The following is a 27,015-nucleotide window of genomic DNA, read 5'->3' as shown; positions in this document are numbered from 1 at the left end:
AGGCATCCCAGTGTCAGGGCATCCCAGGGTTTGGGCTCCCCTGTGTCCAGGCATCCCAGTGTTTGGGCACCCCTGTGTCCAGGCACACCTGTGTCAGAGCATCCCAGAGTTTGAGCATCCCAGTGTTTGGGCTCCCCTGTGTCCAGGTATCCTGGTGTTTGGGCACCCCTGTGTCCAGACACCCCAGTGTCAGAGCATCCCAGTGTTTGGGCATACCTGTGTCCAGGCACAGCTGTATCAGGCACACCTGTGTCCAGGTATCCCAGTGTTTGGGCACTCCAGTGTTTGGGCACACCTGTGTCAGGACACCCCTGTGTCCAGGTGTTCTGATGTTTGGGCATCCCAGGGTTTGGGCACCCCTGTGTCCAGGTATCCTGGTGTTTGGGTGCCCCAGTGTTTGGGCACTTACGTGTCCAGGTATCCTGGTGTTTGGGCACTTGTTTGTCCAGGTGTACACCTGTGTCAGGGCACCCCTATGTTCAGGCATCCCAGTTTTAGGGCACCTCGTATGTGGGCACACCTGTGTCTGGCTGTCCCTGCTGCTCACTGCTGTGCCCGTGGCTGACTCTGCTCCCTTTGCAGGCTGTGGATGACTTGCTACGCTGTGGGATTTGCTTTGATTACTTCAACATCGCCATGATCATCCCTCAGTGCTCCCACAACTGTGAGTCCTGCGGCTGTGCCGGGATGGGATTTGTTCCTCAGTCCCACTGCCTCGTGTATGAACTTCATCAGTGTGAGCTGTGGAAAGGCTGGGAGAATTGGGATTGCCTGGGTAAGATTTGTTCCTCAGTCCCACTGCCTCGTGTATGAACTTCATCAGTGTGAGCTGTGGAAAGGCTGGGAGAATTGGGATTGTTCAGCCTGGAGAAGGGAAGCTTTGCGGTGGCTTTACAGTGCCTGAAGGGAACCTGCAAGAAACATGGAGAGAGACTATTGACAAGGGCCTGGAGGGACAAGACAAGGGAGAGTGGCTTAACACTCCCAGAGGGCAGGGTTAGCTTAGATATCAGGAAGAAATTCCTCCCTGTGAGGTGCTGAGGCACTGGCACAGGTTGCCCAGAGCAGCTGTGGCTGCTCTATCCCTGGGAATGTTCCAGGCCAGGTTGGACATGGCTCAGAGCAACCTGGGCCAGTGGAAGGTGTCCCTGCCCATGGCAGGAGGTGGAATGGATGAGCTTTAACATCCCTTCCAACCCAAACCAGTCTGGGATTCTCTTTGGGATAGAAGCAAACGGAACCTTCCCTTGTGCAGTTCCTGCTGCAGCACAAACATGTGGTGCCTGGGTTAATGCACTTAACATGCCGCCTATTCCTACAATTCTCCCTTAAAATATCTTTCATAACATCTTGAGGGTGGAACAAGTGCAAAGCTGTATGTGGAGAGCATTGTGAGCGAAAATTTTCCATGCTGCCCTGTCTGCCTCGGGCTGATATCTGCTGGAACCTGGGCCTGAGCTGTTTGCCAGGTTAGGGGGAAGCACGTTGCCTTTTCTCATGTTAAAATAAATGCTTGTGATTGTTTGGGTCAGCAACTGTAGCACTTCCTCTTCCTTCCATGAAGGAGGTCATTGTAGTTTGGCAGTGAGGTTTGGTTTGGCTTGGCAGAGCTGTCCCCATTGAACCCAGCGTGTCTGTGGTGGGGAGCACTGGAAATTCTCTGCACTCGCCTGCCCATGGCACAGAAGGCTTCAGAGCCCCTTAACTCTGCAAACAATCTCTCTGCTTTCTTTTTTTTTTTAGCAGATTACACATTTAATTTCCCCATGCAAAGCCCTAGTTTTCTGCAATAGATCAAAATTTCTTGGAGTGTTTTCTGCTTACTTGTCTCTGTAATCTCTTGAGTCGACTGAGGTTGGATAACTGGAGCCAAAGGCACTGATGAAGAATTGTGAATGGATGACAATGAAATGCATTTGCTTTCAAAGTTTTTTTGCTGATTCTCTTTTTCTTAATGATCTGTTTCAGGGCTTCTAGACATCTCTGTAATCTGTTTGCCACTTAAAATTCCTCCCCTGCTCCTTCTCAGCTGCCTGGAGCATTGAGAAGCTGATGTGACAGTGGTTGTTTGACTGTCACGGTGCTTTGGATTGTGTCTTCAGTGACAGAATAGATGTGCCATTCATACTTTTTTTTCCCATGTAATAAGAGCATCTGAAGGTGAAGTTTGTTGGGCTTTAAGTGTTAATTAGCACATCAAGGCCAGGTTGGATGGGGCTTGGAGCAACCTGGGTTAGTGGAAGGTGTCCCTGCCCATGGCAGGGGGTGGAATGAGAGGAGCTTTAAGGTCCCTTCAAACCCAAACCGGTCAGTGGTTAATTAATGCTCATGCTGCTTTTCAGCCTCATTCCCAAAGGGTGTTTGAAATACAGATCTGCCTCGGGAGCTGCTGCTGAGCGTGTTAAGTGCTGAGACTCTGACCCATAATGATCTAGTGAGTGAGCATCTGTTCTACTGGAGAGGGATGAGACTTTATATCTTTAAGTGGCTGTGAAAGCTCATAGATAAGCTGACAAAGTGGAGCAATTTCAGGAATTTACTGCGACAAAATGAAGCTTATGGTGTGTTTCACCACAGAGTCTGTGAGGCATCCTGCGATGATGACACGACTTGCTTTCCCTGGGAAGCATTTAAACTGTCTATCAGCATTTCAGGGCTGTCTCCCATCATTTTTAGCCTTTTCCCTCAACGACAGGTTGGTATTACTTTGGACAGGAGCAGAAGAGCCTGGGAAAACGAGGAGATAGAGTTTGTCTGGGGCTGTGCAGGAAAGGTGAGGGTGATCCAGCATTAGTCACGTCACAAACGCAGCAGTGCTGGGGAGTGAGCAGTGTTTGCACTCAGTGGGGGTGGCTGACTGAGGGTTCCTTGTCTTGTATTGGGAAACAGAAGGAAACCAACATCTGCTTTGGACCCAGCAGCTGAGATTAGGTGTTGAAACACATTTGCATGAAATATGGGGTTTTTTTGGTACAATGATCATCATTGTAGCATGGAAATGATAATCATGTAGTACCGTGGAAAATGGTGTATTTTCAGTGTTGGTGCATTGTGGAACAGTTTGCACATACTGTGCAATGAGATGATGTACAAGTAAGGATGTGGAACTGCCTCTGGAGGAATGTCTGCCTCAAAGTGATGCATTTCCTTTTTCCAGATTGTTCCCTCTGTATCCGCAAGTTTCTGTCCTACAAAACTCAGTGTCCAACATGCTGTGTGGTAAGTGGTTGGGTTTTTTCCTCAGCTTGTTTTTGGGTTGGTTTTTATTTTTGGCAAATCTCAGGAGCTTTTTTCTTTGCACGATACTAAATATTTAATTCTGGTCACATGTTACCACCTTTCCCTTTGGTGAGCAGCTCTTTGGGCAAGGTGAGGTGCTCTTACAGCTGGAATTCTGCTCCAGAGATCCTCAAACATGAGGTTGAATGTGCAGAGCCCTGGAACAGGTTCAGGCTGTCCTGCAGGTGGGTGGTTATTTGGGTCTGCCTTGAAGCCCTTTTGTGATTGAAGAACACAGAATGCAATTGTTTCTAGGCCTTAATCTAACTTTTCACCTCAAGCCAATTGAGCTCTATCGACCTCCTAAAATGGTCAAAACCAGCAAATGTGCTTCAGGGATATTGGCAAAAGGGAAGTCATTTTGGTCTATGTTCCAAAGCATGAACTGAATGAGACTTTTCAAGCCTGGAAAATGGATCTGTTTGTAGCTTTGCCAGTTTTAAACACCCAAACAAGTGCAGAGTACTCAAATGAGTCCATTTTACTGCCACCTGCTTAAAGCTCATAGGTATTGGTGTGACAAAGACTAATCACAACTTGGCTAAAGGGAAGAGCAGAGAAACAGCGAGATAAAAATCAGAAATAGTTTTAAAAGAGTGAATTGAATGCACAAAGCCATTTCATAATTCACATTGTCATTCCATAATCAGAAGGTTAACATTTCCCTTCATCAGTTTTCATGCTTTGGTGCTTCATGTTCTTATCACCTTCATCAGGTCCTTGGTTTGATTTCCAAAATAGTTAGGTCTGTGCTGCAGTAAAACCCTGTTGGAGCCTGGGTGCACTGGGCTCTCTGGCTTTAGCTTTATGCTTCATTTTTATCCATTACCCTTAATTTCCCAGACTTACAGTTCTCAGGCACTTACTTTAATCTAAGATATTTTCCAGGAAAAAATGTTTATCCCTTTAGGCATCTTTGTTCCCACTGCACATTAGTAGGGGTAGTTGAGGCCTTGAGCCAAGAAACAAGTTATTGATGACTTGAACATTTTCTGGGCACTTGTTGTTTTCACTGCATTTGAATGTTTGTTTATTTGGGGCTTTTGTTTGCTTTTTCTTTCTTTTTTTTTCTAACAGGCAGTGTCGGAATCTGACCTGAAAAACAACAGGACCTTAGATGAGATAGTGAAGAGCTTCAGTTCTGCAAGGTATAACTGTCATTTTGTGGCTCTCTCTCTGGTCTGGAAGGTGGGACTGACTGTGTGTGACCAGGCCTGGAGTCCTTGGGGAGGAGCAGTGTGAGGACTGAGCCAAACAATTGTGGTGTCACAGAAACCTTGTCAAAAATGAAGGTTTATGCTTTTGGAAACATCCACCAGTTTTCTGAAAGTTACTCATTGCTCAGGTGATGTGAAGCTCATTTTGGTTCTGCTTTTGGTTAGTTGCACTTACAGTCTCTTCCCACATGTAGGAAGTCAACAGATGTGTCAGCCTTGGTAAGAAGCAGCTCAGTGACTTGCTGGGGTGTCTTTGGGAGTCAAATGCACTGTCATCTCTTTCTCTGAGATGAACTTGGAGCTTGCAGTCAGTGAGTCTCTTGGCTCCAGAAGTGGCATGAAGCACACTTCAGCTGATGACTTTCTTCCTTGCCTTTCTCCATGATGAAGATCTAAGCTTCTCTATGATCATGACTAGATTGAATTGATTTATTTGAATAATTTAACTCCTAGAGTTTTGTGGGTTTAGCTTGAACTCTGCCTTTGGTGTTTCCTAGTGATAAATGGATTACTATATTTTTGGTGCTGTCTAATTTTGTGGAGAACAAGTAGTGCTGACTTGGATCCATTACGATATTGAATCTTAGATGTTAATATTTTTTTGGCTGCTTTAATGGATCAGTATAAATCTTACCGGTGAGAGTAGTTTAATAACCTTTCCTTTTGTGACTTGGAGCTCAATCAGTTTCTCACCATAAAGTCAGATCAATAGGACTGTGGTGCCTGGGGTGGGAGGAGCTGGTGCAGGGCTCAGTTTGCATCTGAGGGAGAAAGGCTCATTAATAACTGCTTTAATGAGACAGGCTCATCAGAGGAGTATAGATAATGAGGCAGTCTGGTGTCAGTGCAGGTGCTGAGCAGCTATGGCTGTGCCTCTCACCTGGGACACTGCAGATGGCCCTGGGCTGAGGGGAGCACTGCTTGCCTGGAGAGCATTACGTGGTACAAGTATCATGAAATCATCACACCATTGCTGCTTTCTGCCCTGGTGATGTTGGTACAGGACACATCTGCCTTCCCCCTCCTTCCTCCACGTGCTTTGTTTCCCCTTGGTCCTCCCCAAAATAAATCCAAAGTCCAGGAGTTGAGGAGCTCAATATTTTTCAGAAATCAAGTCCATCCTGACTTGACTTTGAGCCTTGAATAGTTTGGTGTTTATGAAAATTGGGCCTTAAATCTTCTCAGCATTTGACAAAGTGCAAACCCATTTCTTAAGTCAGGCCTGGAGAGGAAAAAAATGATTATGTTTGTGGTGCTTAGCAGAGTGAAAGCTGTGTTCCAAGGTCAGTCAGCATGTGCAGGGAATGGGAATCATTCCAGCCAGAGCCGAGTGCTGATCCCATTTATGCTCTGCTCAGCATTAGCCTGTGCCTGAGTGTTTGCAGGATGAGCTGTGGTGGATGTGCTCAGGGAGGGAAGAGTGGGAGTGCTGCTCCCTCTTGGGCAGGGCTGGGCTCTCCTGTTTCCCAGTGAATGTGGAGATGTTGTTTGGTTCATTATGGCTCTGGCCAGGTCAGAAGGATGAGAAGCAGTCTGTGTGCCAGCTATCCTGTAGGAACAGTTCTTTTATCAGCTGCAGTGAGGCCAGTGGCTTCAAAAAGAGTAAGTATAAAGTTTTGTGTGAAGTGTAAAGAGTCAGTTTCACTGTCCTCTGATACAGATATTGTTTTGATAAAATTTGTCAGTATCAGCATCACCTTGTTAGAAAACCTCCTTAAAATTGCAATAGAAATTAGAGTTACACTTGCACAAGCAGAAAAGTAGTCCCTGCTGAAAAGGATCTTTGCTTTTCTTCATCCATGGGGAAGAAAAATGTGTCTTTCCTTTTGAGTTTATGTCTTAGTTTCCTAATCAGGGTTCCTTGACAGGCTGTGAGTCAGAGGAATAAACACATCGACTGTGGGTGCCGAGAGAGCAGGTGCTGTCACTGCTGATACACTGACTGAAGCTCCAGCAGAAATGCAGAAGGAATTTCAAGGAGATACATTGCCTCTGCTGCAGTTAGGACTGTCCTGTGTGAGCTCTTCCTAGGAAGATTCACAACTCCAGCTCTTCCCTGGATTTTATTTATGTGGAAGCATTAGATTCCCAATGACTTGCTCTGCTTCATTGCTGCCTCGGCAAGGGAGAAGTAAATGGGCCATAAAATGGGAACCAGGATCCTGATGAAGGACACTGGAATATTTTTTTGTCAGTTTTGCAGAGCTGAAGGAAAGAAAATTGGCAAGCTGTTTGTGCTGGTATTGAAGCAGAGGAAGTGTGCTGGATGGAGTGCAGTAAGAAACTCCATCTTCAGCTGAAGAAAAGCCGTGTAACTCCCTGCCCTAATCCCAAGCAGAGACTGGGTTGGATGGGTCTCACAGGAGGGTTTGGGAAGTGGTTACAACAGTGGATCTTTCAGCCTTCAAAGGGAAGGAAGGAAGGACACTGCTCATGCTCCTGGGCTGAGTGTTGTCAGCCGTGCCGCAGTCACTGCTCCGTGCCAGGAAGGTGAAATTCTGTCTGCTCAGACCTTTCAGGATGGATAGCAGCCTGTTAAATTCTTGACAGTATCATAGATAATGTTGCAGACCACACACAACACACAGAGCTTTTTGAAAACTCTGTTGAGCCAAGGTTTGCCACAGGATCAGTTCCCAGGGGAGCAGGACAGGCAGGTGATGGCAGAGGTAACTTCACTGCTGCATGTTTCTCTGAGCTCTCTGCATGGTGGGTGAATCTTCCAGTCTGGTCATGCTTGTGCAAGTCACTCCAGGAAGAACTGTCAGAATTCCTGCGAATAATGGGAAGTTTGAGTAATTCCCTCTGGGGCTGAAGGAGGAGGTGGCAGGTGATGTGGGAGAGCTCAGGGCTGTGCAAGGAGTGTACACTGTGCCCTGGCTCTGCCATCCGTGGGGTGTGGGGCCACTAGATGTCATCACCCAGCCAGGGAAGCTGCTCATGGGCCCAAAATACCACATTCTGGGAAAAGGCAGGCTGGGACTGCTCTCTCCTCTTTTGCATTCAGTTTTCTGTATTTTCCGACCAAGAAAAAAGTGTGTTCTGGCAAACAGGTTTTCAAGTCCTCGTCCTAATGTTCTTTCCACTGATTCTGTGCCAAGATCGGATCCCTTCAGAAAGTCTATTCCTGAGTCTCTATCTTTTAATATGAGGAAAAGCTCCCCAGGATTACTTGTAGAGCAATGCTGTGATAAAAGCAACCTTTGTTATCAAATTATTGTTGGGATAGATTGAGTTTTGTGCTGTTTTTCCAGTTTCTCTCTTTGTTTTAGACCAGATCATATTTTACTGAGCCAACTGTCACTACAGAGTCTGAAATTTCCATTCAGGTTTCTCTGTTCTGGCTGCCTTCATGCAAATACAGCACCCTGTGTGCCAAGTGAGTTGGTTCGCTGTCCTGTTGGGCCTTGGAGCTTCAGGGAAGTGCTGTAAGAAAGAATTCCATAGCAGTGCACATTCTGTAGGAACATCCCTCACAGTCCCCTCCTTTTAAAGGAATGGGGTTCCAAATTAGTGCTCCCCAGTTAAAACCTTGCAAGCTGAGGACCCACAGCTGTGCTGCTTTCATGGGCTTTGTCTCCTCAGCTGCAGTGAAGTGTGACACAATCAGAGCTGTAAAACTGTGGCATTTAAATAAGAGCGTGTGCTTGCTGAGCCATGGAATATGGCAGTGCTTGCTGCTGAGTCCTTGGCTCCAGGAGCCTCTCACAGCAGGGTGACACAGCACTTGGAGTACTCTGGCTTGAAACTGGTCATCTGCTGTCTTCAAGGAAGGGGGAAAACTCTTTGTTCTCTGCTGCCTTCCATGGGATGTTTGAGAGGCATTTTATTACATCTGCAAAATGCAGTTTATTTAGTCTGAAGGCAGAAGACAGTGCTTGGGTCCTGCAGAGTGTGGTGAGGCTCAGCTGCCTCCTGGGCCCTGTGGGCTGGGCCGTTCCCGAGTGCTGCGTGCGAGGAAGGAATGGAGGAAAAACTCCATCTGTTTTCAGTCTGGGTTCCTCAAGGAAAAAAAGCTAACACGGCAATGTAACTAACTGCATGTTTTCTTCTGGATGCTCCTAGACAGCAGCTGTTGCAGTTGGTCCTGGATGCTCCACCGAGTCCCTCCCCACTGGCCTGCAGCAGGCGTCCAGCTGCCCACAGCCACATCAGCACTCCTGTTTCCCAGCCAGACCCCAAGGAGGTGCCAGGGATTGACAGCTTCTTGAGGAAGGGAAAAGCCTGCACCTCCACAAAGGCAGATGGCCTGGCAGGGACTGATGAGAAGAGTTTCAAAACTGAGGGACAGCTTGACCTTCACAGCACTTCTGCAGAACTTGGTGGTGAAGACGATGAAGTACGATCACAGCAGAGTCCTGAGTGCACCAAGAATCATGAGCAGCCTTCTACATCAGTGGTGAAAGGAGTCAAGAAAGGTGAGGTGTTTGGGTTTTGGTTGTGTGCTATTCTGTCCCCCAAGTGTGGCTGGCTGTGGGCACTAGTGCCCTCAGCACGTGGCACTCAGCCCATCTCTGTGTCCAGCTCCTTCCCCTCTGTTCAGGTTGCTGCTCGTGCAGGACAGCTCTGCTCCAAGTGTCTTCTTGATGAGGAAACTTGGGCTGCTGCCAAGGAATTAAATGGAATTCAGCTCTTGCAGATTCCTTTGCTTTGAGTAACAGCACTAAAAAACAATAGTTGTGCAACAGACTTGCTGGGTAAAAATGAAGCAATTTCTCTTCTCCTTCCCCCTAATAACTGGACAGACACAGACATTCATTCTGCTCTGGAGTAACCAGATGCAGCTTATTTTATAGCATGTTCTTTGAGGGGAGTGCCTAAACTCCAAATGAGCACAGCAGCAGTTAACATTCTTTTTGCTCAGGCACTCTCCAGAAGGAAGTCATCTGCTTTATTCTTCTGTAATTCTACAGGGTTAAGGCTGATTTATTTGGAAGTGTGGAAATGCCCATTTGTACTAATCAGCCACAATGAAATGACAAGATCCTCTCAGTTCTGACGTGCTGGCAGCCTTCCTATTAACCCAGCTAAAAAGCCCAAATTGAAACAAAAGACCATGTGGGAGTACAACCCTGGTGCTTGTTAGTTCAAATGTATCTGCTCTTTGGTTTAACAACTTATTCAGCTGGAACTCTGAACTTCATATTTATTCATTAGCTGGACAAATCCTGTTGAAAGATGCACCACAGCCAGAAAAGGAGCCTTGGGAAACCTGTCCTGGTTTTAGCACCAGAGCTGCTTCTGTTGGGGATTTGAAACTTGTATGCAATTTTACTGCTCATTTATTTCTGAGCGATTGAAGCTTTCACTTGCTTCCCATTTTATGACCTTTTCGAGTCCTCGAGCATTCACCACATGGAAATCATTTCCACAAATGCAAAGCAGTTGGTCAGAGAGTAGAAGTGAAGGGGGTTTAGTATTATTTGTTCCTGTTCTGAGAACTCAGATGTAACTTCCAGTACAGTCACAGACTGCTCAGAACGAGGGTGTCTTGTTACTGTCCCAACTGTTTGGGATGTTTTAACCTTTGGAATATGTCACGATGGGAGTCAGGAACTGCAAAGCAGTGTTCCAGAGAACTCTCAATCCCCACATTTCATAGTGTTTTTCAGAGGTTGGTTGCTGTTTTGTCTTTTAAATTGAAGCCCATTTCCCTCCCCTGGCACAGAGGGGTTAGTTAGTGTCTCTCATGCTTTTCAGTTAAAATTAGCCTTTTGTTTGCAATGTGATCTGATTGCTGGAGAGTCAACCTGTGTTTATTTTCTGCCTTTACAGAGAATGTTTGTTGGTGCTTCTTGAAAACACCATCTAAGAGTGATGGACTTGGGTGGGTCTGTGCCATGGGGCATTAGTGAGCCTCAGCCCAAGCACAGCATCCACTTATCTGTGCCCAGGAATGAGGGGGAGGCATGGCTGGATCACAGGATTCCTGGAAGGCTGAGTTAGCTTGTGGATTGACAGTCCTGGGAGAGCTATACATTGGGAACATGATATTAGCATGAATACAGCTCGTGCTGTAGTGTTTTGTCAAAATGAAGCAGCTTCCTGGGAGTGAGATACTGCAGAAGTGGAAAGCACTAGCATGGAAATCTGCTGCTGTTAGCCCCTGGGTTTTGTGTAGGGTGTGTGTTACTCTAGATTTTTGTCAGAGATGTCATTCCATCTGACTGCAGGGAAGATGAGACGCGGTCTGATCTTGCCTGGAGAGGGAATTCGGTGTTCTGGAGAGCTAAGCAGGAAGATTCTGGATAGGCATCCCAGATCTTCTAGAAGAAGAAATCAGGAATTCTGGATTGTCATTTTCTTCAATGAGCAATTAGTTCATTTCAAATGAAAATATTTGCTGTTTGCTGTCACATTCACACTAGTAAATTCCTTCTCCCTTGCTTTCAGTGGAGTGTCCTGTTTGTGAGGTTGCCATTGCAGAGCAATATATAAACAAACATCTGGATAGCTGCTTGACCAGGGATGAGAAGAAGGACAGCCTCAGAAGGTAAGGAGCAGCTTTCAAAGCTTTTACATGCATGGGGCTGGGTCTGTGCACTGCTGAACTAAGAACCAGTTGTTGCTGGGTTATAACACCAGTGGGTCGTGTTTGCTGCTGGTTACTGCTGTATAGATCCCTCTGAAATCACTGTGGGGATTGTCCCCTCTCCAGAAAGCATGTGGGTTGCCAGCAGAATTAGTCCTTGGCTTTCAGTGGCAATAGAAAACTGGACAATTTTTCAAAGAATTCAGCACAGGGAGCAGAACTTAGTCTGCGCATTGCTGTCATCACCTTTCTGCTCACTGGCATTAACATTCCCTTCAGCTAACACTGATTCCCATTTTTCACTTGGTGAATGAATCACTTCCCTCAGTTCAGGTGGGCCATGAGACAGTTGCTTTGATAGCTGTCAAGGGAAGGAATAAAAATTACCCCTTTTCCTGCTCACTGTGGGGCTGTGTCCTGCAGATTGGATTTCCATAGGCTTAGTGCATTCCTTTGGCTTTGTGCCTCTGCCCCAGCATTGGTCACGGGCACCACGTTCACATCAGCAGTGAAGGTTTCAGTTTGTTTTACTTACTGCAGAAATTCAGGCCATTTTGATTCCTGAGTGACCAGGCTGAGGGACTGGGAGGGACTTGCACTGCACTGCTTGTTTTTCCAATTCCTCTGAACCTTGAGGTAGAAAGTAATTTTGTGTTAAAGCTCTTGTTTTGCCCAGTCATGCTTAGAGTGCAATCTCTAAAGGGCTTGGAAGATGGAAAAATGGTAAATTAATATTGAAATCTGATGTTGGTTTTTAATTTCCATTTGGGATGTTTTAGTGCTTTCTCTGTTCCTAATAAATGGAAATAAAAGCCAGATCATAGAATCAACAGGGTTGGAAGAGACCTCCAGGATCATCAAGTCCAACCTACTGTGGTCACTAGACCATGGCACTAAGTGCCACATCCAGTCTCAGCTTGAAAACCTCCAGGGATGGTGAATCCACCACCTCCCTGGGCAGCACATTCCAATGCCTGAGCACTCTCTCTGGAAAAAATCTCTTCCTAATATCTAAGCTAACCCTCCCCTGGCAGAGCTTGAGTCTGTGCCATCTTGTCCTGCTGCTGGTTGCCTGGGAGAAGAGACCAACCCCCACCTGACTCCAACCTCCTGTCAGGGAGTTGCAGAGGGTGATAAGGTCTCCCCTGAGCCTCCTCAGGGAATTCCTCCTTGGGAATACCCACCAACATTATGATTCAAACCTGTTGTGAGCTGTTCCCATGTGTCTGTCTGGTGGCAAAGCTGTTGGCCCACACTAGGTCATGCTGCTGGTCAACTGGAATACACAGCAGACTTCTGTAGGACTTCCAGAAGATTTAATCATTCAATGAAATCTTGTCACATTTCCCAAAAGAACCTGAGAAAAGTTTCCCTGAAAAGTGCATTGTGGTAATCCTTCTTCCTGCCAGCTGTGCCACACTGGCTGGGTGAGAGTAAAATGACTTAATGACAACTTTTGCATAAGCCTTTTCTTGGTTTTGTAACCTGGAAATTTATTTTCAACGAGGTAAGCTGCAAGTGCTGAACAGAGTTTTCAAATAGATCTTTTGCTTTCGCAGTGGGAAGCTGTTCACTGCTCTGTAACCCAGAGCAGTGCAGCTCAACTTGGTTTTCTGCAGAAAGAGAAGTGTCTAATTAAGTGCTGTTCCTCTGTAACTAATAAATTACTGCAGTTGCAGAAGATGAGTGAGGCAGCGGATGTGTTTAGGTTTGAGTGTGTCACACCAGGAGATGTAGGGAAGCCTGAGCTAATTTGTGCAGAAGCAACTGTTCTGCTAATTTTAGGGGGCAAAAGTTGCAGTGGGACTTGAATTTTCTCTGGCAGTTTCCTGTAATTAAGATGTTTTCCCCAGCTGTGCCAGGAACGTTGCGTTCTCCTGACAGAGGCAGAGTGAAGGAGCAGATTTGGGATTTAGATGTTCTTCCTCTGAGAGCACTGTTAATTCCCTTTGTGTTAGCAAACCACCCTTTGTCAGCTGGGAACTGTTGCCTTCAGGTACATGGCTATTTCTCTCAGTCATTTTTCTAGAAAACTGAAAAATCTCCTAATTAAAGTTTTGCCTTGAGGTTTTTCATGCTGTTAAAACTTCTCCAGCCGATTCAGGCAAGACGTGGCCAGTACTGGGGTGGGCAACACACATTTCTTTCAGTTATATCTTATCCCAAGTGGGTGAAACACCCTAAATATTTGTCAGTAGTTTGACTCTGACAGGAGGATGAGTGAAACAGTCTGTTTCCCTTTTCTGTGGCAGCTCTGGTCACAAAAGGAAGCCCATGTCGAAGGTTGTTTATAACCTGCTGTCGGATCGGGATCTGAGGAAGAAGCTCAAGGAACATGGTCTGTCTACCTCTGGGAGTCGCCAGCAGCTCATTAAGAGGCACCAGGAGTTTGTGCATGCTTACAATGCTCAGTGTGATTCCCTGAATCCCAAGTCAGGTAAGTGAGAACCTCTAGGGAAGTTGCTGCCATCACAAACCATTTGTCTGCATTCCCCCTTCTGTTAGCTCTCAGGGCAGGAATACCACTGCTTTGACTGTCTGGGAGAAGTCGAGCTGGGAGGATTTATTTTGTGTAAATCAAGATTAATGGAAAACACTCCTTCGTGTCCTGGGGGCGATGCTTCCCTTGGTGCTGCTGCTGCAGCAGTGCCAAGTCTCTACCTCCTTCATCCAGGCTAAATGAAGAGTTCCAGGGTGTGTTCACTGCACTTCAGCTGCTCTGCCCTAAATAGTGCAGAACTGTTCCTCTGTCCTGGCTCAAAGCCTGTGCACAAAGGGGAGTTATTAAACACACACTTAAGATGCAGACATGCAGTTTGGGTGGGAGCAGTGAGCCTCGGGTCACTATGGAACATGAATAGCTGAGCTGCTGAGGAAGCAGAGGTGCCAAATTCCTGGAGTTTGCTTAAACCAGTTTGGAACAGGTTTTATTCCTTCCCAGCTTAATAAGCTTTTGTTCTCTGCCTGTTCACACTGTCTGGTGGAACTGTGAGAACTGCCCACAGCTACCTGGCAGTGCTGTGGAAAATGATGAAATGCAGGAACAGATTTGTAAAAGCAGATGTCAAAATAAACTGTGCAGGGTCCTGAACAGCTGTGGCTGTAGTTAAGAAACACAGTTATGTCTGTTTATAGGCTTTGGATGTGTCCAACATAATCGTTGGAGTAGGCTGTAACTCCTCTGTGGGCTGTGAGCCTGCACACACTTTGTGTTGCCTGGAGTGGTCTGGGGGGGTAAAATAACATAAACGGTAGATGCAAATACTGTGTCTTCATTGAAACATCCAGTATAAAATGGAAACTCTGAATGACATGCCTGTGTGCCACAGAAACACTGTCATGTGCAGGAAAGGTTTCATGGGCTCTGGAAAGGTTTGTCTGGGATTGGAGCCTGAGCTCTCACTGTTGGGGAGCTAATGCTGTTTGTCTCTTGGTGTTTTAAATTCATGGTAGTTCATTCAGTGCTCTTACAGCTTTTTATTACACAGCTCCTGTTTCAGTGATCCCTTTTTTGTATTTCCAAACAGTTGCAGAGGTTGTTAAAGAGTTGGAAAAGAATGAGAAGATTCGGGTTCAGCTCGAGTGTAATAAACCTGCTGAAAATGTGAGTGAATGATCTTTGTTCTCACAGAGGGGTGGCCAGGAGAGGCTGCAGAGTGGGCACCGAAGTGTTTGCCTATTCCTTCATTGTGGGAATTCCCAGATTCCCAGGCTGCATGTTGGAATTCACACATACCATCCTATAACAAACCTGATTGATTCACACCACTCATTTGTCCTGGGCAGTTCTTGAGGCACTGCTGAGCTTTGTGCCCAAACCACTTACACAGGAGCAATTTTTTTTGACTGCATTAAAAGTTCTCAAGAAATGTTCCCCTTGGACACACTGGAGGATTTTGACCCTCCATGATGGCAGTGTGGGGAATATTTTGCTTCCTAGAACTCTCTGGGATTTAGCCAGCAAATTCCATGCCTCCCTACTGACAATAGTACCTGTTCTTCCCCCATGACATTGAGTGCTTTGGTGACTTTTTAAGCCTGTTTGTGGCACAGTGTTAGGAAGTGTTGTATGACCCACACGTGCTGGGTGTTCCATGGGCTTGGTCCTGGTGACTCCATGGATATGTGCTGTGAGTCTGCCAGGAGGTGCTGAGAGCTGGGGAGGGAAAGACAGCTGCCCCTTCTTCCAGTTTTGAGCCTCTAATTTCAAAGTCTTCAGGTTTGTCATCTATTTATCTCTGTTAGAAACATTTGTGTGCTTTCTGTAGAGCTTGACCTTCACAAAGGACCAGACAGAGGAAGAAATAGACAAGATCCACACTGAGTATCGTAAGTAAAGTGCAAGTTTCACTTGGTTTTGCTTTTAAATTCAGTTTCTTTTCCTTTGAACTGAAACAAACACACTGATTGCCAGCCAAGGCATCTCCATTTAAGCACTTTCTGCCTTCCTAGTGTCCTCCCCTGGTTGCTGGACACAGGGAACAGCAGGGCAGGGGGTGTGTGTCCTCCACCTGGGCTGTGCCATGTGCAGGTGTGCAGTGCCTCAGGGAACTCTCTGCAGCAGAACTGCTCTGAAAGGGCTCCCTGAGCCCCAGCCAGGGGCCTGGCCTTAGGCCTTCCTGCTCCTGATTTATTTTCTTGTTCTGTTCTACACGTTTTAGGACAAGAAGATATTAGATTCTGTCTTAATTTTCCTAAGGCAGGTGTTTTCTTGAGTTTGTATTGTTAAAAGGCTTCAAAGTTACCAAGATCTCCAAGTGAAGAACTCAGTCTCAGCAAGCTTAACTGAACAGTTAAAAGTCGAAAAAAAAAATACAAAAAAGAAGGGAAGATAGAAAAGTATTTTAATGGGAACATATGGTTTTAAAATGAATAAAAAGTGCTGACCAAGAGGTAAATGGCGACTGGTGTCAGCAAATTATTTCTCATAAAAGCAATAAGGAGGAAGTCATAGCATGGAAAAAAAACCTGTGCATTCAAACTGGAGGACAGTTGGAGATGAAAAGAGCTCCTGTGGAATGCCATTTCTCCACTGTAGCACAGATGGACTTTAAAAGGCTTCATTACACAGCGAAGGGTTTTTTCCTTTCATGTCACAACACTTGCACCCTGAGTCCCTAATTCCCAGCTGAATGACTGAGTGAATGAACTCTGCATAAGGTCTGAATAAAGAGCCCCAACCATGTACTTTGTGCTGCATTTCTACATGGAACAGAACACACTGGGGCTGGGAACAGCCTTGAGGACAGGCAAGACCAACCAGCTGGGAGAAAATGCTTTTTTCTGCTGCTTTGCACTTCCCCAGGCTCTTGGCAAACTGCACATTGCACTGCTGGAATTCTCTTTGCCATTTATGAGACACCAATTAATACTTTGGCTTGATGAACCTGAGGATGGTTCAGATATTATATATATTATTATATATTCAGAGATAGTAATGCTGGAAAAACTGGAGTGCCAAAGGAATTCCATATCCAGTGTGCAGTGGGTCAGGCACAGCATCTGGGACAGAATTTGCTTTTTGGTAACGGAGTTTTTGGCCTTATGTGATGTTTTCAGCCACTCAGGGAGAGGGAGTTGGTGCCAATGTTTCCTTCTGTGGGGCAGAACTTGGTGTTATTTTGTCATGGAATATATCAAGGAATTTCTTCACTGAACAGAGTGTCAGGGACTGGGATGAGCTGCGCTGGGAGGTGATGGAGTCACCATCCCTGGAGGTGTTTCAATGCTTGACAACCTTGCTGTGAAAAAATTCTTTCTGATGTCCAGCCTGAACCTCTCCTGGCACAGCTTGAGGCTGTTTCCTCTCATCCTGTCACTTGTTCCCTGGGAGAAAAGGCCAATCCCCACCTGGCTCCAGCCTCCCATGAGTGTGTTCCCTTCCTGCCTGGGCAGGGTGAGGTAACCCAAATGTCTGTCTGAGGACACTGGGTATTTTCCCAGGCTCTGAGCAAAGAATCTGAAGTATCTAGATGAAACAACACTGCTTTGGCTGAACACCAGAGTATTGCTTAAAACATACCAAGTGATTGGAAGTGCAAGAGTGTTTGCATTATTAACTGATTTAGAGGATCTGAATCCCAACAGTGTAATGACCACGACACAGCACAAAGTATTCATCTGTGCTCCTCATTCTGGGTGACTATCAAAGCACACACGTGGATTTGGATGGTTAGTAGGACATGGAACATATCTAGTGCTGAGTTAGTTTCACTGTTGTAACAAAAATGGTTTTAATTCAGTGTTTTGTGTCCATTTCTGTTCATATCCTTTCAGTGTTTGTGGTGTACCTTAGTCCTGTGGGGATGGTCAGTGATACTCTGTTACCTTCCAGGGAACAAACACAGAAGTGAATTCAAATTCCTGGTGGATCAAGTAAATAAGAGGTGGAAGAAAGGAAGTAAGGGGAAACCAGAGAGTGTTCGAAGCAACGAAGGAGTTGATGTCAAAGAGATCCCTGCAGCCACAGGTCAGTGGTGGTCAGTACTGCTCCTCTTGAGTCTGCACCAAGGAGTGGGGAGTACCCAAAGAAGTGGTCTTTCCTCCTGCTGTTCTTCTGCTACATCCTTTAAGGAGACAAGAAAGAGCTTAAAGATCAAACAGACCCTGAAAAGCTTGACTGCATTTGATTTTAGTGTGGTACTGAAGCATAACCCACAGTAAGCAGAGGGTTAGTTTGATTTCAGCAGGTTGTGTGTGGCTGTGCTTTGTCTGGGGCACGTTTCAGTTGGTTGAGAAGAGCTGTCAGTTCCAGCCTGGGTGTGCTGCGTGTGGCAATCTCTGGATGAAGGTGATGGTGGTGCTGCTCACTGTCTGTCAGCACTCCAGGGTCATTCCTGTGAGAGGGACCATGGGGAACCACAGAGGTATTTGTGTGCATTGCATCCAGGGATTACTTGTCCCGAGGGTGAAGCAATGAAACATTTGGGCTTCTTTTAGGCTTTCTCTGTTGCCTCTCTTTAACTTGCTTTGTTTTGTGTTTGTGTACTTGAGCACAGGGAAAAGGGGGAATGCAGGGCTGCAGCTACTCACTTAATAGGAGTTAGGGACAGCATCCAGCCTGATTTTTATCCTCCCTCCCTGCAGCATCAAACATTACCTGCGTGTGCTCCCACTGTGTTCCCTGCAGGATCCTTTGATCTGCTTTGGTCTGTGCCTCATGGCTGCTTTGGCAGGGAACATCTGGCTTTGAACATGGGATTTGGGAGAATATTCCTCAACCTAATAGAACTTGTGGGTTTGTAATCTGTTCAAGATACTGAACTTTGGGGAGAATTGCACTGGGCAGACAGGGATGTGCTGTTGTCTGTGCCCTTGGGAAAACATGGCAGTGTAGCTTGCCCCAGCTCTCCCAAATCCCTGTGCTCCTTGCTGAGCTGGTCTGTGGCTCTCTCCTCTAGCAGAGCTCTCGAGAATGAAAAGGAATGAAAAAACAGTATAACAGGATGAATTTTATCCTTATCATTTCCCACAGACCTTGATGTATAATCCTCTCTGTGTGAAGGGTGAAAATTAGGGAAGCTCAAGGACAAAGTTTGTCTTGTTGGACTTAATTTGTAGTGAAGTTCCTCTTGTGTAGCAGAGGCAGTGTGTAACTGCATGGTGGGACCACAGCCTCCCAGCTCTGCCCTGGCAGGGATGGGCTGCTGTGGGTTTTGGGGCTCCATCTCCTGTGTGAGCTGTTCCTGTGTGCTCTGAGAAGCTCAAGTAAAGCCACTGAGTTTTTCCAGAAGAGTGCTCAGGCAGAACATCACTTGGATCAGGTGTATCATTCTGTGTTGTGGTACCACCTCGTCACAGCTTCCATTGCCCCTGGTGCACTGAGCTTTCAGTAACCCCTGGAATTTCAGTTCCTAGCTTTGTGCCAAACATCTGCAGCCAGCTGACTGTCTGTAAACCACTGAGAGAACAAAAGGATGAGTTAGGGGTGAAGGAACACATGCCTAAAGCTCATTTCTTCAATGTCACCTTTGTATTAAGCTGGACACAGACTCAAGCTCTGCCAGGGGAGGGTTAGGTTGGATATTAGGAAGAGATTTTTTACAGAGAGAGTGCTCAGGCATTGGAATGTGCTGCCCAGGGAGGTGGTGGATTCACCATCCCTGGAGGTTTTCAAGCTGAGACTGGATGTGGCACTCAGTGCCATGGTCTAGTGACCACGGTAGGGTTGGACTGGATGATCTTGAAGGTCTTTTCCACCCAGGTTGATTCCATGATTCTATGATTAAGTGTTTGCTAATGTCTGAAGTAAAGCTCCATCTTATGGAACGTGGCACATATCCTCAGCCTTTATTTCCCTCCTTGTTTCTGTTTGGAACTCAACAGTGAATCATTTCTGCTTCTCAGAGGGTGGGTGGGTGGTTTCTTTTTTTAACTACACAGGAAAAGAAATGAAACCGTTGAAACTGAGTTTTTTGGGAAACAAGTAAGTGGGAATGGTATTTAAATATTTATAACTTCATTTTTAACTACAAATCTATCTCCAGGCTGCAGAGTTTTAAACAGTAGTATTTTGTGTTCTCATTCTTCCTAATCTCTGCCTTTCCTCTTGGTAGAACCTGGGGAAGAGCATCACTCGGCTGTCATCCTTGGACAAGCCCAGGAACTCCAAGCAGAAACTCCCGATGGCCAGAGAGGTGAATCTCATTGTTTGGTGGAAATCCAGAGGTCAGATTCTCCTGAGTTCTTACTGTCATCTCAGTCACCAAGCAGGTTAGTGAGGAGTCTCTTCTCACTGGTTTTGCCAGGGAAAACTTTGGCAGTAACCTTGAGCAGTGTATGTATCCTGCACAGCATGGGTGCTGAGCTATGGTCATGGGTTCATCCTTCTCCTTGTTCTGGCATGTTCAGGTGCTTGAGGGATGGACCTGAAATACATTCACAATTCACTTGTAATGACTTCATAGAGCACTGATAGTGTAAATGTCCCTTTTGGGAGTGAGATGTCTGAGGGAACATCTGGTGGTTCTCTTCCCCTGCATCACCTTCCCTTCTGTTGGAAGGTTTATTTAGAGAGGTCCCCAAAATTGTTACAGCCCAAGTCTTTTGAATTAATATTGCTGCAATGAACTGTGGCTCCAGTTTCTGGAGGAAGAGTGAAGAAGTCTTTGAAAACAAATACAGAACCACTGGGTTTTGCCATGTCTAAGGGCAAGATCTTGAAAATAATCTTGCTGATAATAGGAGTGAAAGGAGGAGGCATTCTCTGCAGGTCTGCATTACTGGGCATTGAAAGGTTTCTGTGTTTTGCAGTGGGAGATACTCAGAGGAAGCAGCTGAAGGTCATCAGCTGAGCTAGGAGAGACATTTCGTAATCCCCCACCCCTCACACCCATAGCCTGTGCCTCTTCCTCCTCCTTCTGCAAGTATTAAGGATAATGTAGGGCTTGGCTTCACTGTCAGTTATTCACAGAGCAATCTAGTGGAAAAGTTGAACAGAAACCAATTTTTCTGAAGCCATTTTGCTTCACAGCTTCTCCAAAGTCATCACGAGGGTTAAAGATGTTGCCTGTCACAGAGGGAAGTGTTGGAACAGAGAGTGAAAGCTTTGGAAGAGATTGGAAAGGGGATTAGAGAGCATCAAATGGTCAATGTCTTTGTTTTCCAGGCTCAGGCTTTGCTGCCTGTTTCCATTTACTTGAATAAACTGGAGCATACAGTAAATATTTGTCAGTAAACAGCAATATTCTGGCAGGAGAGCTCTGGTGTGGAGACAGGGAGGGTCGTGGTTGCCCTTTCAGAATATCACTGCATTTCTGTTTGGCTTCAGGGCTGCATTATAGCCCCATAAAGCCCTTCCCCTCCCCTGGCCTTTCCCCTCTGTGCTGTCTGTGTCTTTCTGCCTGAGTTGCTGCTGTGAAATTGATAAACACAGCATAACAGTTTATTTGCTGTTTAATGTGTAACAGGCGGTTTGGATTAGCGCTGAGCTGGTTTGATCTCAGTTTCTTAGGATGCAAATTTGACAGTTTTTCCTTCCTTGTGATCAGAGAACTGTTCTCTTGGTCTTTTCTATACGTCTAACACAGGGCCCAGAGCTCTGGACTCATGCAGAGCTCACACATTGTCATTCCTGCCACTGCAGTGTCTCAGTTCCAGGTGTGGTGCTCTGAGCAGGTTCTCCAGCTCTCAGCAGGACTCACTGACCCACAGAGGCTGAGCACAGCTGGGGCAGGTCCAGTGAGCCTTGGGGCATCACACACTGCAGCTTCTCCTCCTTTGCACCCAACCCCTGGGTTCAGACTGCTCAAAAGAGGTGAAAACAACACTAATAGCTCAGTGAAAGCTCAGCTGTAGTGACAGGTGCTGCCTGGTGATGATGCAGGGGAGGCCCCTCGTGCCTGACCACAGTGTTCCTCCTGCCACTATCTTCCTCTAGCTTTCCCATGTTTTCTGTGTCTTTGCCATGTTTTCTGGGAAACACACAAAGGTCACAGGGATCTCTCCCTCTCTCCAAGCACTGGTGGGAGGAAACATGTACAGAAAAGAGTTAAACATGCTTTTTTTTCTTGACTGTTTGTGTTGCTGGCAGCTGCTCTGAAGGAGCAGGAGGGCTGATGGCCCAGGTCCTTTGATACCTGTTGTGCCCATGGACCAGCTTTGGACCACATAGTTCCATCTGGGACTGTGGCTTATCTTCTCAGCACAGTGCTCACACAGCTCTGGTGTACCCTGAATTATGGCCAGATTGGCAGGGGTTGTACAAAAAGTAGGTGTAGTCATGTAAACTTCACGAAAGAAAGATGTATTTTGTCAGTCTGTGGTTACTGTGGGGCTGATAATTGTGGTGGAACAAGAATGGTTTAGATGGTGAGGCTTGAGTAGCATTGTGCTATTGTACCAAGTAATGATTTTGTGAGGCTGGTGCTTGATTTCTAATAATAAGAGGATATCCTTTCCCAAGGGAAAGTGGTTCTTGCATTGAAATGTCAAAACTTGAAATAGATTTGGAAGTGCAGGTCTGCATGCTGTGTGCCTGTGGGCACTCCTGAAGGGGGGCTGGGAGGATGGGTTGAAAGAAAATGAGGATATCAAGCAGCATATGGAATATAACAGAAGAATCTACAAGGCTGTGAGTTGAGATGTTTGCTCTGCAAAAAGATGCTGCAAGGAAATCAGTGATTCTGTTTTCTCCCCACTAAGGCCTGTCCTTGTCTGCCTCAGAGCAACATTTGCCAAGGGAGCACAGTTGGTCAGGGTTAGAAATGCATCTCATTGTACACTACTCACTGATGAACTGATACTATTAAAAATTGATGCTTTAATTGAGAAACTGAAACTTTTACACCTGCTGGGGAAAAGATCCAGGCCATGCATGAAGATTGGAGTGCAACCCAAACATGCTTGGGCTGTGCAGAGATTGATGATCCCCCCAGGAGAGCAAAGTGTGCCTAACAGATAAACACCAAAGCACAGCCATGGCTTTGGAAGGGTAATTTTTCAAAGCTCTGAAGTCACAGTCACACAAAGCTTCCACAGGGTTGTGGTGGAAATAGTCCCATGGCATTCTTAGACTTTCTGGGACTGAAGCCAAAATTTTACCCAACTGCTTAAACAATAGGGAAATTATAAAAGGAACGAGGAGGGACAGTGATAAGGCAGTTAATGAGCTATGGAAAGGAAATATTCCATTAGAAGGATTTAATATAATGGAGAGAATAGGCAGGTTTTTTAAGCAAATTATTTCTCTTAAAACTTTGTGCTAGAAGCAAATGTTGCTTCTTGATGACTAGAGTGAACAACTCGAGCACAAACAAAATACAACCTTGACCTTGTCTGAGATGCTGAAACATAGGGACTGAATTTGAAATCCTGGTGGGAAAGTGCTGTATCCACAGCTTGTATAAATCCCTCTGCCACTGGAATACCCAGAGTGACTGCAGCATCTGCCAGGGGAGGGTCATGCCCAAGGAAGGGCCTCGGCCTCACTGGCAATACGTGAAGCTTTTTGGCAGTAAGTTTAGGAGCTGTTGATCAGGATCCAAGAATGGATTTACCAGGTCACTTATCCTTGGATTTATGTGCTTTGCAGAATTTGGACTTCAGTTCAGCAGCAGCAGAAGGGGTAGAGGAGCTGTGCTTCAGTTATCCAGGAGCTCCCGGGATGGCTCAGCCCCCCGAGATGTGCCTGGCAGACATGGGTTGGGCACAGCTGGCAGGACACAGAGCTGGAAACACCATGTGAGCTCTTCCCTGGCAGTTGCCTCACTCTGAGTCTGAAGGCAGCATTGTCCCACTGCCTGGCCATCACTGTCAGATGAGAGAAGTGTATGGAAATGTGCTAATCAGGGCCATTTCTGCCCTTTGCAGCTCTGCACGTTTCTGACTTAATAAATCTCACACTGCTCTGGCTCAGAGATGATGTATGTTAGTGTTAGGCAGAGTGTTTGATCTGTGGGTTTTGGCCTCAAACATGGCTTCGTTGTGGAAGGATGATGATACTTCTATGCTATGTTGTTGATTCATACTTTTCTTCCCCAAACTGTGAGCCATAACATATGGCAGGAGCTGTGAGTCTTGGTGGAGAGAGTCCCAGGGGAGTCGTGTCCTCAGATGTGCGTGAGGAAAGTGATTGCATACAGCCTGTATCCAGTTGGACATTGGTCCCTGGTCTGGAACAGTGGGAGCTGGACAGAAGTGATGTACAGCAGTGCTCCTGGTGCTTCACCCTCCAGTGGATCTTTCCCTTTTCCAAAGGCAGAGCCTCGAAGCCATGTTCTTCAGAGGAGGCTGTGGGAATCCAAGGAGGCCTGGAGAAAGTCAAGGAAAACAGTGAGGCAGTGGAACCTGTGTGAGGTTTGGTGCAGATGAGAGGCTTCTCCTCCAAATCAGGAAGCTGAAACCATGGGCACGTGGTTTAAGAGGTCTTGGGAAGCCAGGGAAGACCTTGTGAAGAAGAGTCAGTCTTGGATGTCACACAGGACTTGGTCTGCTCCAGCATCCTGTTCATCACAGGCAGGACAGAGTGGAAGCAGGATTGCAAGGTTTCCCTCACTCCTGGTGACTGGGAATTCACCTCCAAATGACATTGGTGAAATGAGACAGGCTGGAGCTCATTTCTCCTGCCAGCATTGAGGAGAAAAGTGCCCAGAGCCAAGTCCATAACACACAGTGAGATGGACAGATGAAAGGACACTTAGCTGCTCACTGCTGGGCCAAGGAGGAACTTAATCTGCTTTAAAATAAACAGATTCAAAGAGCCATTTGCTCCTCTCAGTTTTAGAACCAGACATGTCATTCACACTTACATCAGCCTTTTGTCTCTATTTTAGAGTGGTGTGTTTATCTCAGAGGAAAAAAGGGGTTGGAAGTCAAGCCCAACTGATGGTCAAGAAAGGAAGAGTTTGCGCTTGAATGATTGTCTGTGAGGGCTCAGGGAAACCAATCCTGCAAGAATGAGGAGTTGGGGAATTGCCTGAGTCACTGGAGCTTGCTTTTCCCAACATGGAGCCATGAATAAGTGCAGGAAATAAAACCTCCCCTCACCCAGTCACAGGGTGTTTGCTCCATCTCGAGCAGTTCAAGTGCAGAACTTCAGTGGTTTTGCTGTAAAAATTGACTCCTCTGGAAATGATCTGTAAAATCCTGGGAGCGAATAATGACCTTATTAAAGAAAGGGACAGAAAACCTCTTGTAGGTGTTTGTCTTGGGTTTGGAGTGTGAATAAAGCCTGAAAGTGTGTTTTGCTGTGCATGGCCTCGGTGTAGGTAGATACCTCTGGGTGTTGGAAAGGCAGAAAACATTGAAGAAATGAACAAAACGATTCCAAATTCTGTGATTTTTGTCCCTCCAGGCTAAAATGTATAGAAACACCTACAGAAGGAGGCAGCTGTTTTTTATTTCATTCATATTCTTCTGTTTGAGGGCTACTCCTTCAGTGCTATGAAGAGTTTTATTCAGGTGGAGAAAAAGAGTTCATTTAAAACACGAATTCACTTGGTCAAAATTGCTTTGCTTAGGTTAAAATGCATTTGGAGAACTGTTTTTTCAACGGTGGCATATTGAAGCATTATTTGTTTTTAATTTGCAAACACTTTTGCCCCCTGGCAAGTGGCAGAAAGGTGTGTAATTACCTCAGCTCCAAACCCAGCCGTGCTCAGGCTTTGTGGCAGAGCGGATGGCCAGGAGAGTTGGGATGCAGGGAGCTGCTTCAGTGAGCAGCTGGCAAGGAGCAGTGGGATGTTGGGAGGAATCCTGAAGGAAAACGCTTTTAGCTGCAGCTGAGAGGTTCAGAACTCTGGTTTGTACAGTCCCTCTTGCTGCAATTAGGGTGTAGGAGTTAATTGGGTTCTCTGGGGACCAATGGCCCATTCACAGCTCCACGTGTAGGCCAAGGGGGAACTCACTCCAGGACATTTTGTGCTGGGCTTTGGAAGAATTTGGTAGGCAAAGAGCATGGATTCCACATGGAAGTTGTGACCGCGCGTTATTGGTTTGAGTGTTCGCCAGAGGTTTTCACTGTGCTGTTTGCGGCGACAGACGCGGTGGGTGATGAATTATGGTAATGCTGTGGTTTCGAGGCAGGGAAGGACATCGTGTTCAGGCCTCAAACCTGTTCTTTGTCTATTTTAGGGGACTAAAAGCACACAAATAGCCCTGTGTCCTCCCCACTTCTTTTTTTAAATGTGGCTGGAACATCAGAGGAGGGTTTGGAAGGATAATAGCTCATTCCCTGGGCATCCAGTTCCTGCACTGAGAATGAGCTTTTGATGGTCTTAGAATTCTGAGATAAAAACAGTGTTGGCTTTTAGAATTTCCTCATCCATTTTTGGTATCTTTTTGATTTTTATGACTGAATGTGCATGTGTTGGAGGTTCCTCTAGTCTAAGCTGGGACCGTTTGTCCACCTGAATTCCTGTTGGCTCCACGGTTAACATCACCACAGTAACAGCTGGTGACTCACAGTCAGAGGGGAGACAAAATGGTGATGGGTGAAAAAAATCCTGCCACCTTCTAGAAGTTGTATGTCACTTAGTGATTTATTTAAGAAACACTTTGAAGAATAAAAGGTACTTTACCCTCCAAAGCATCTTGCAGATCCTCTCCAGGGAAATTGCCTGGTGCCTGGGAACACAAAGCTGTTGTAGTTACCACTAAGACACGAACAGAGAATTGTGTTGTGTGTTAAATAATGGCAATGAGACCCAGTAATGACTAAAAATGCTGTGATGCAGAGACAGAAGGACTGTGCTGTAGGTTGAAGTTAGTCCTTATTGCCAGTGCTGTTGGAGGGGTCAGGGTCATCCACAGGTTCTGCTGCTGTCGCTGAGTTGTGTCCTGCTTTGCTACAGGTGTCACTAAAATAATTTCCATCTGTTTTGTTTTCCCCTTCAGCTCTAATTCAGACATTTTGAGAGAGACAGAAGGGTCTGAGACGTGTTCAATGTCCTCTGACAGGTGAGTGGAGTATCCAAGTGCTGAAGTCGTTGCAGTGGGTTTAGGTCAGTAGTTTATAGTTGGTGGAATCCTGCATTTTCTGGAGAGGAGGCAAATGCCTCTGGAAAGTCAACATCTCAGTCCCTCAGCCATTTTACTAAGTCTTTTTTTCTGTGGTCTCTGCCCCCCATTCCCTGAATTGAATCCCTGAATCATCTCTTGTTTCCCCCATGAACCACAGCTATTTATCACTCTGTGCTGTTGGAGACTTAATCCTTATTGGCAGACAAGTAGGGTTGAGAAACCTCAGAGGGAGGTTTTAGTCCTTCAAACACAGGTGAAGTTCCTGATCCTGAGCAGCATCTTTGTCAGGTAAGTGTTAATAGTGACCTGCTCCTGGCAGCAGCTGTAGGTCTGAATAGCTCTGCTGACGTCAGTGTGTTGCTGCTCGTGGGATGGTACAAGCGCCTCAGACTTGGCAGGTTCAGGGCTTGATGAGCTCTAAATTCCACTGCCACAGCCTCTCTGTTCAGAAACTGCCTGATTAAACAAACCCTGGGCACATGGTTAGTGGTCTCAGGGATGTACGAGCTCCATTTCCATCGTGGTGGA

General features: G+C 46.2%; 1 protein-coding gene across 1 annotated transcript; it reads left to right on the top strand.

Moving 5' to 3' along the window:
- Nucleotides 1–498: 498 nt before the first annotated feature.
- Nucleotides 499–26,424, top strand: RAD18 (RAD18 E3 ubiquitin protein ligase; the record flags this gene model as incomplete). Its single annotated transcript, XM_009069798.1, has 11 exons — nt 499–664; nt 3,158–3,219; nt 4,357–4,427; nt 8,562–8,914; nt 10,890–10,989; nt 13,281–13,465; nt 14,556–14,632; nt 15,297–15,357; nt 17,363–17,497; nt 19,584–19,695; nt 26,362–26,424. Coding segments are annotated over 11 exons (1,385 nt in total), but the record flags the coding sequence as incomplete, so codon positions are not given.
- Nucleotides 26,425–27,015: the final 591 nt, after the last annotated feature.

Source organism: Acanthisitta chloris, unplaced genomic scaffold (genome assembly GCF_000695815.1).
Source record: "Acanthisitta chloris isolate BGI_N310 unplaced genomic scaffold, ASM69581v1 scaffold31562, whole genome shotgun sequence".
Classification (NCBI taxonomy): domain Eukaryota; kingdom Metazoa; phylum Chordata; class Aves; order Passeriformes; family Acanthisittidae; genus Acanthisitta; species Acanthisitta chloris.
This window is presented reverse-complemented; position numbering and strand designations above follow the sequence as displayed.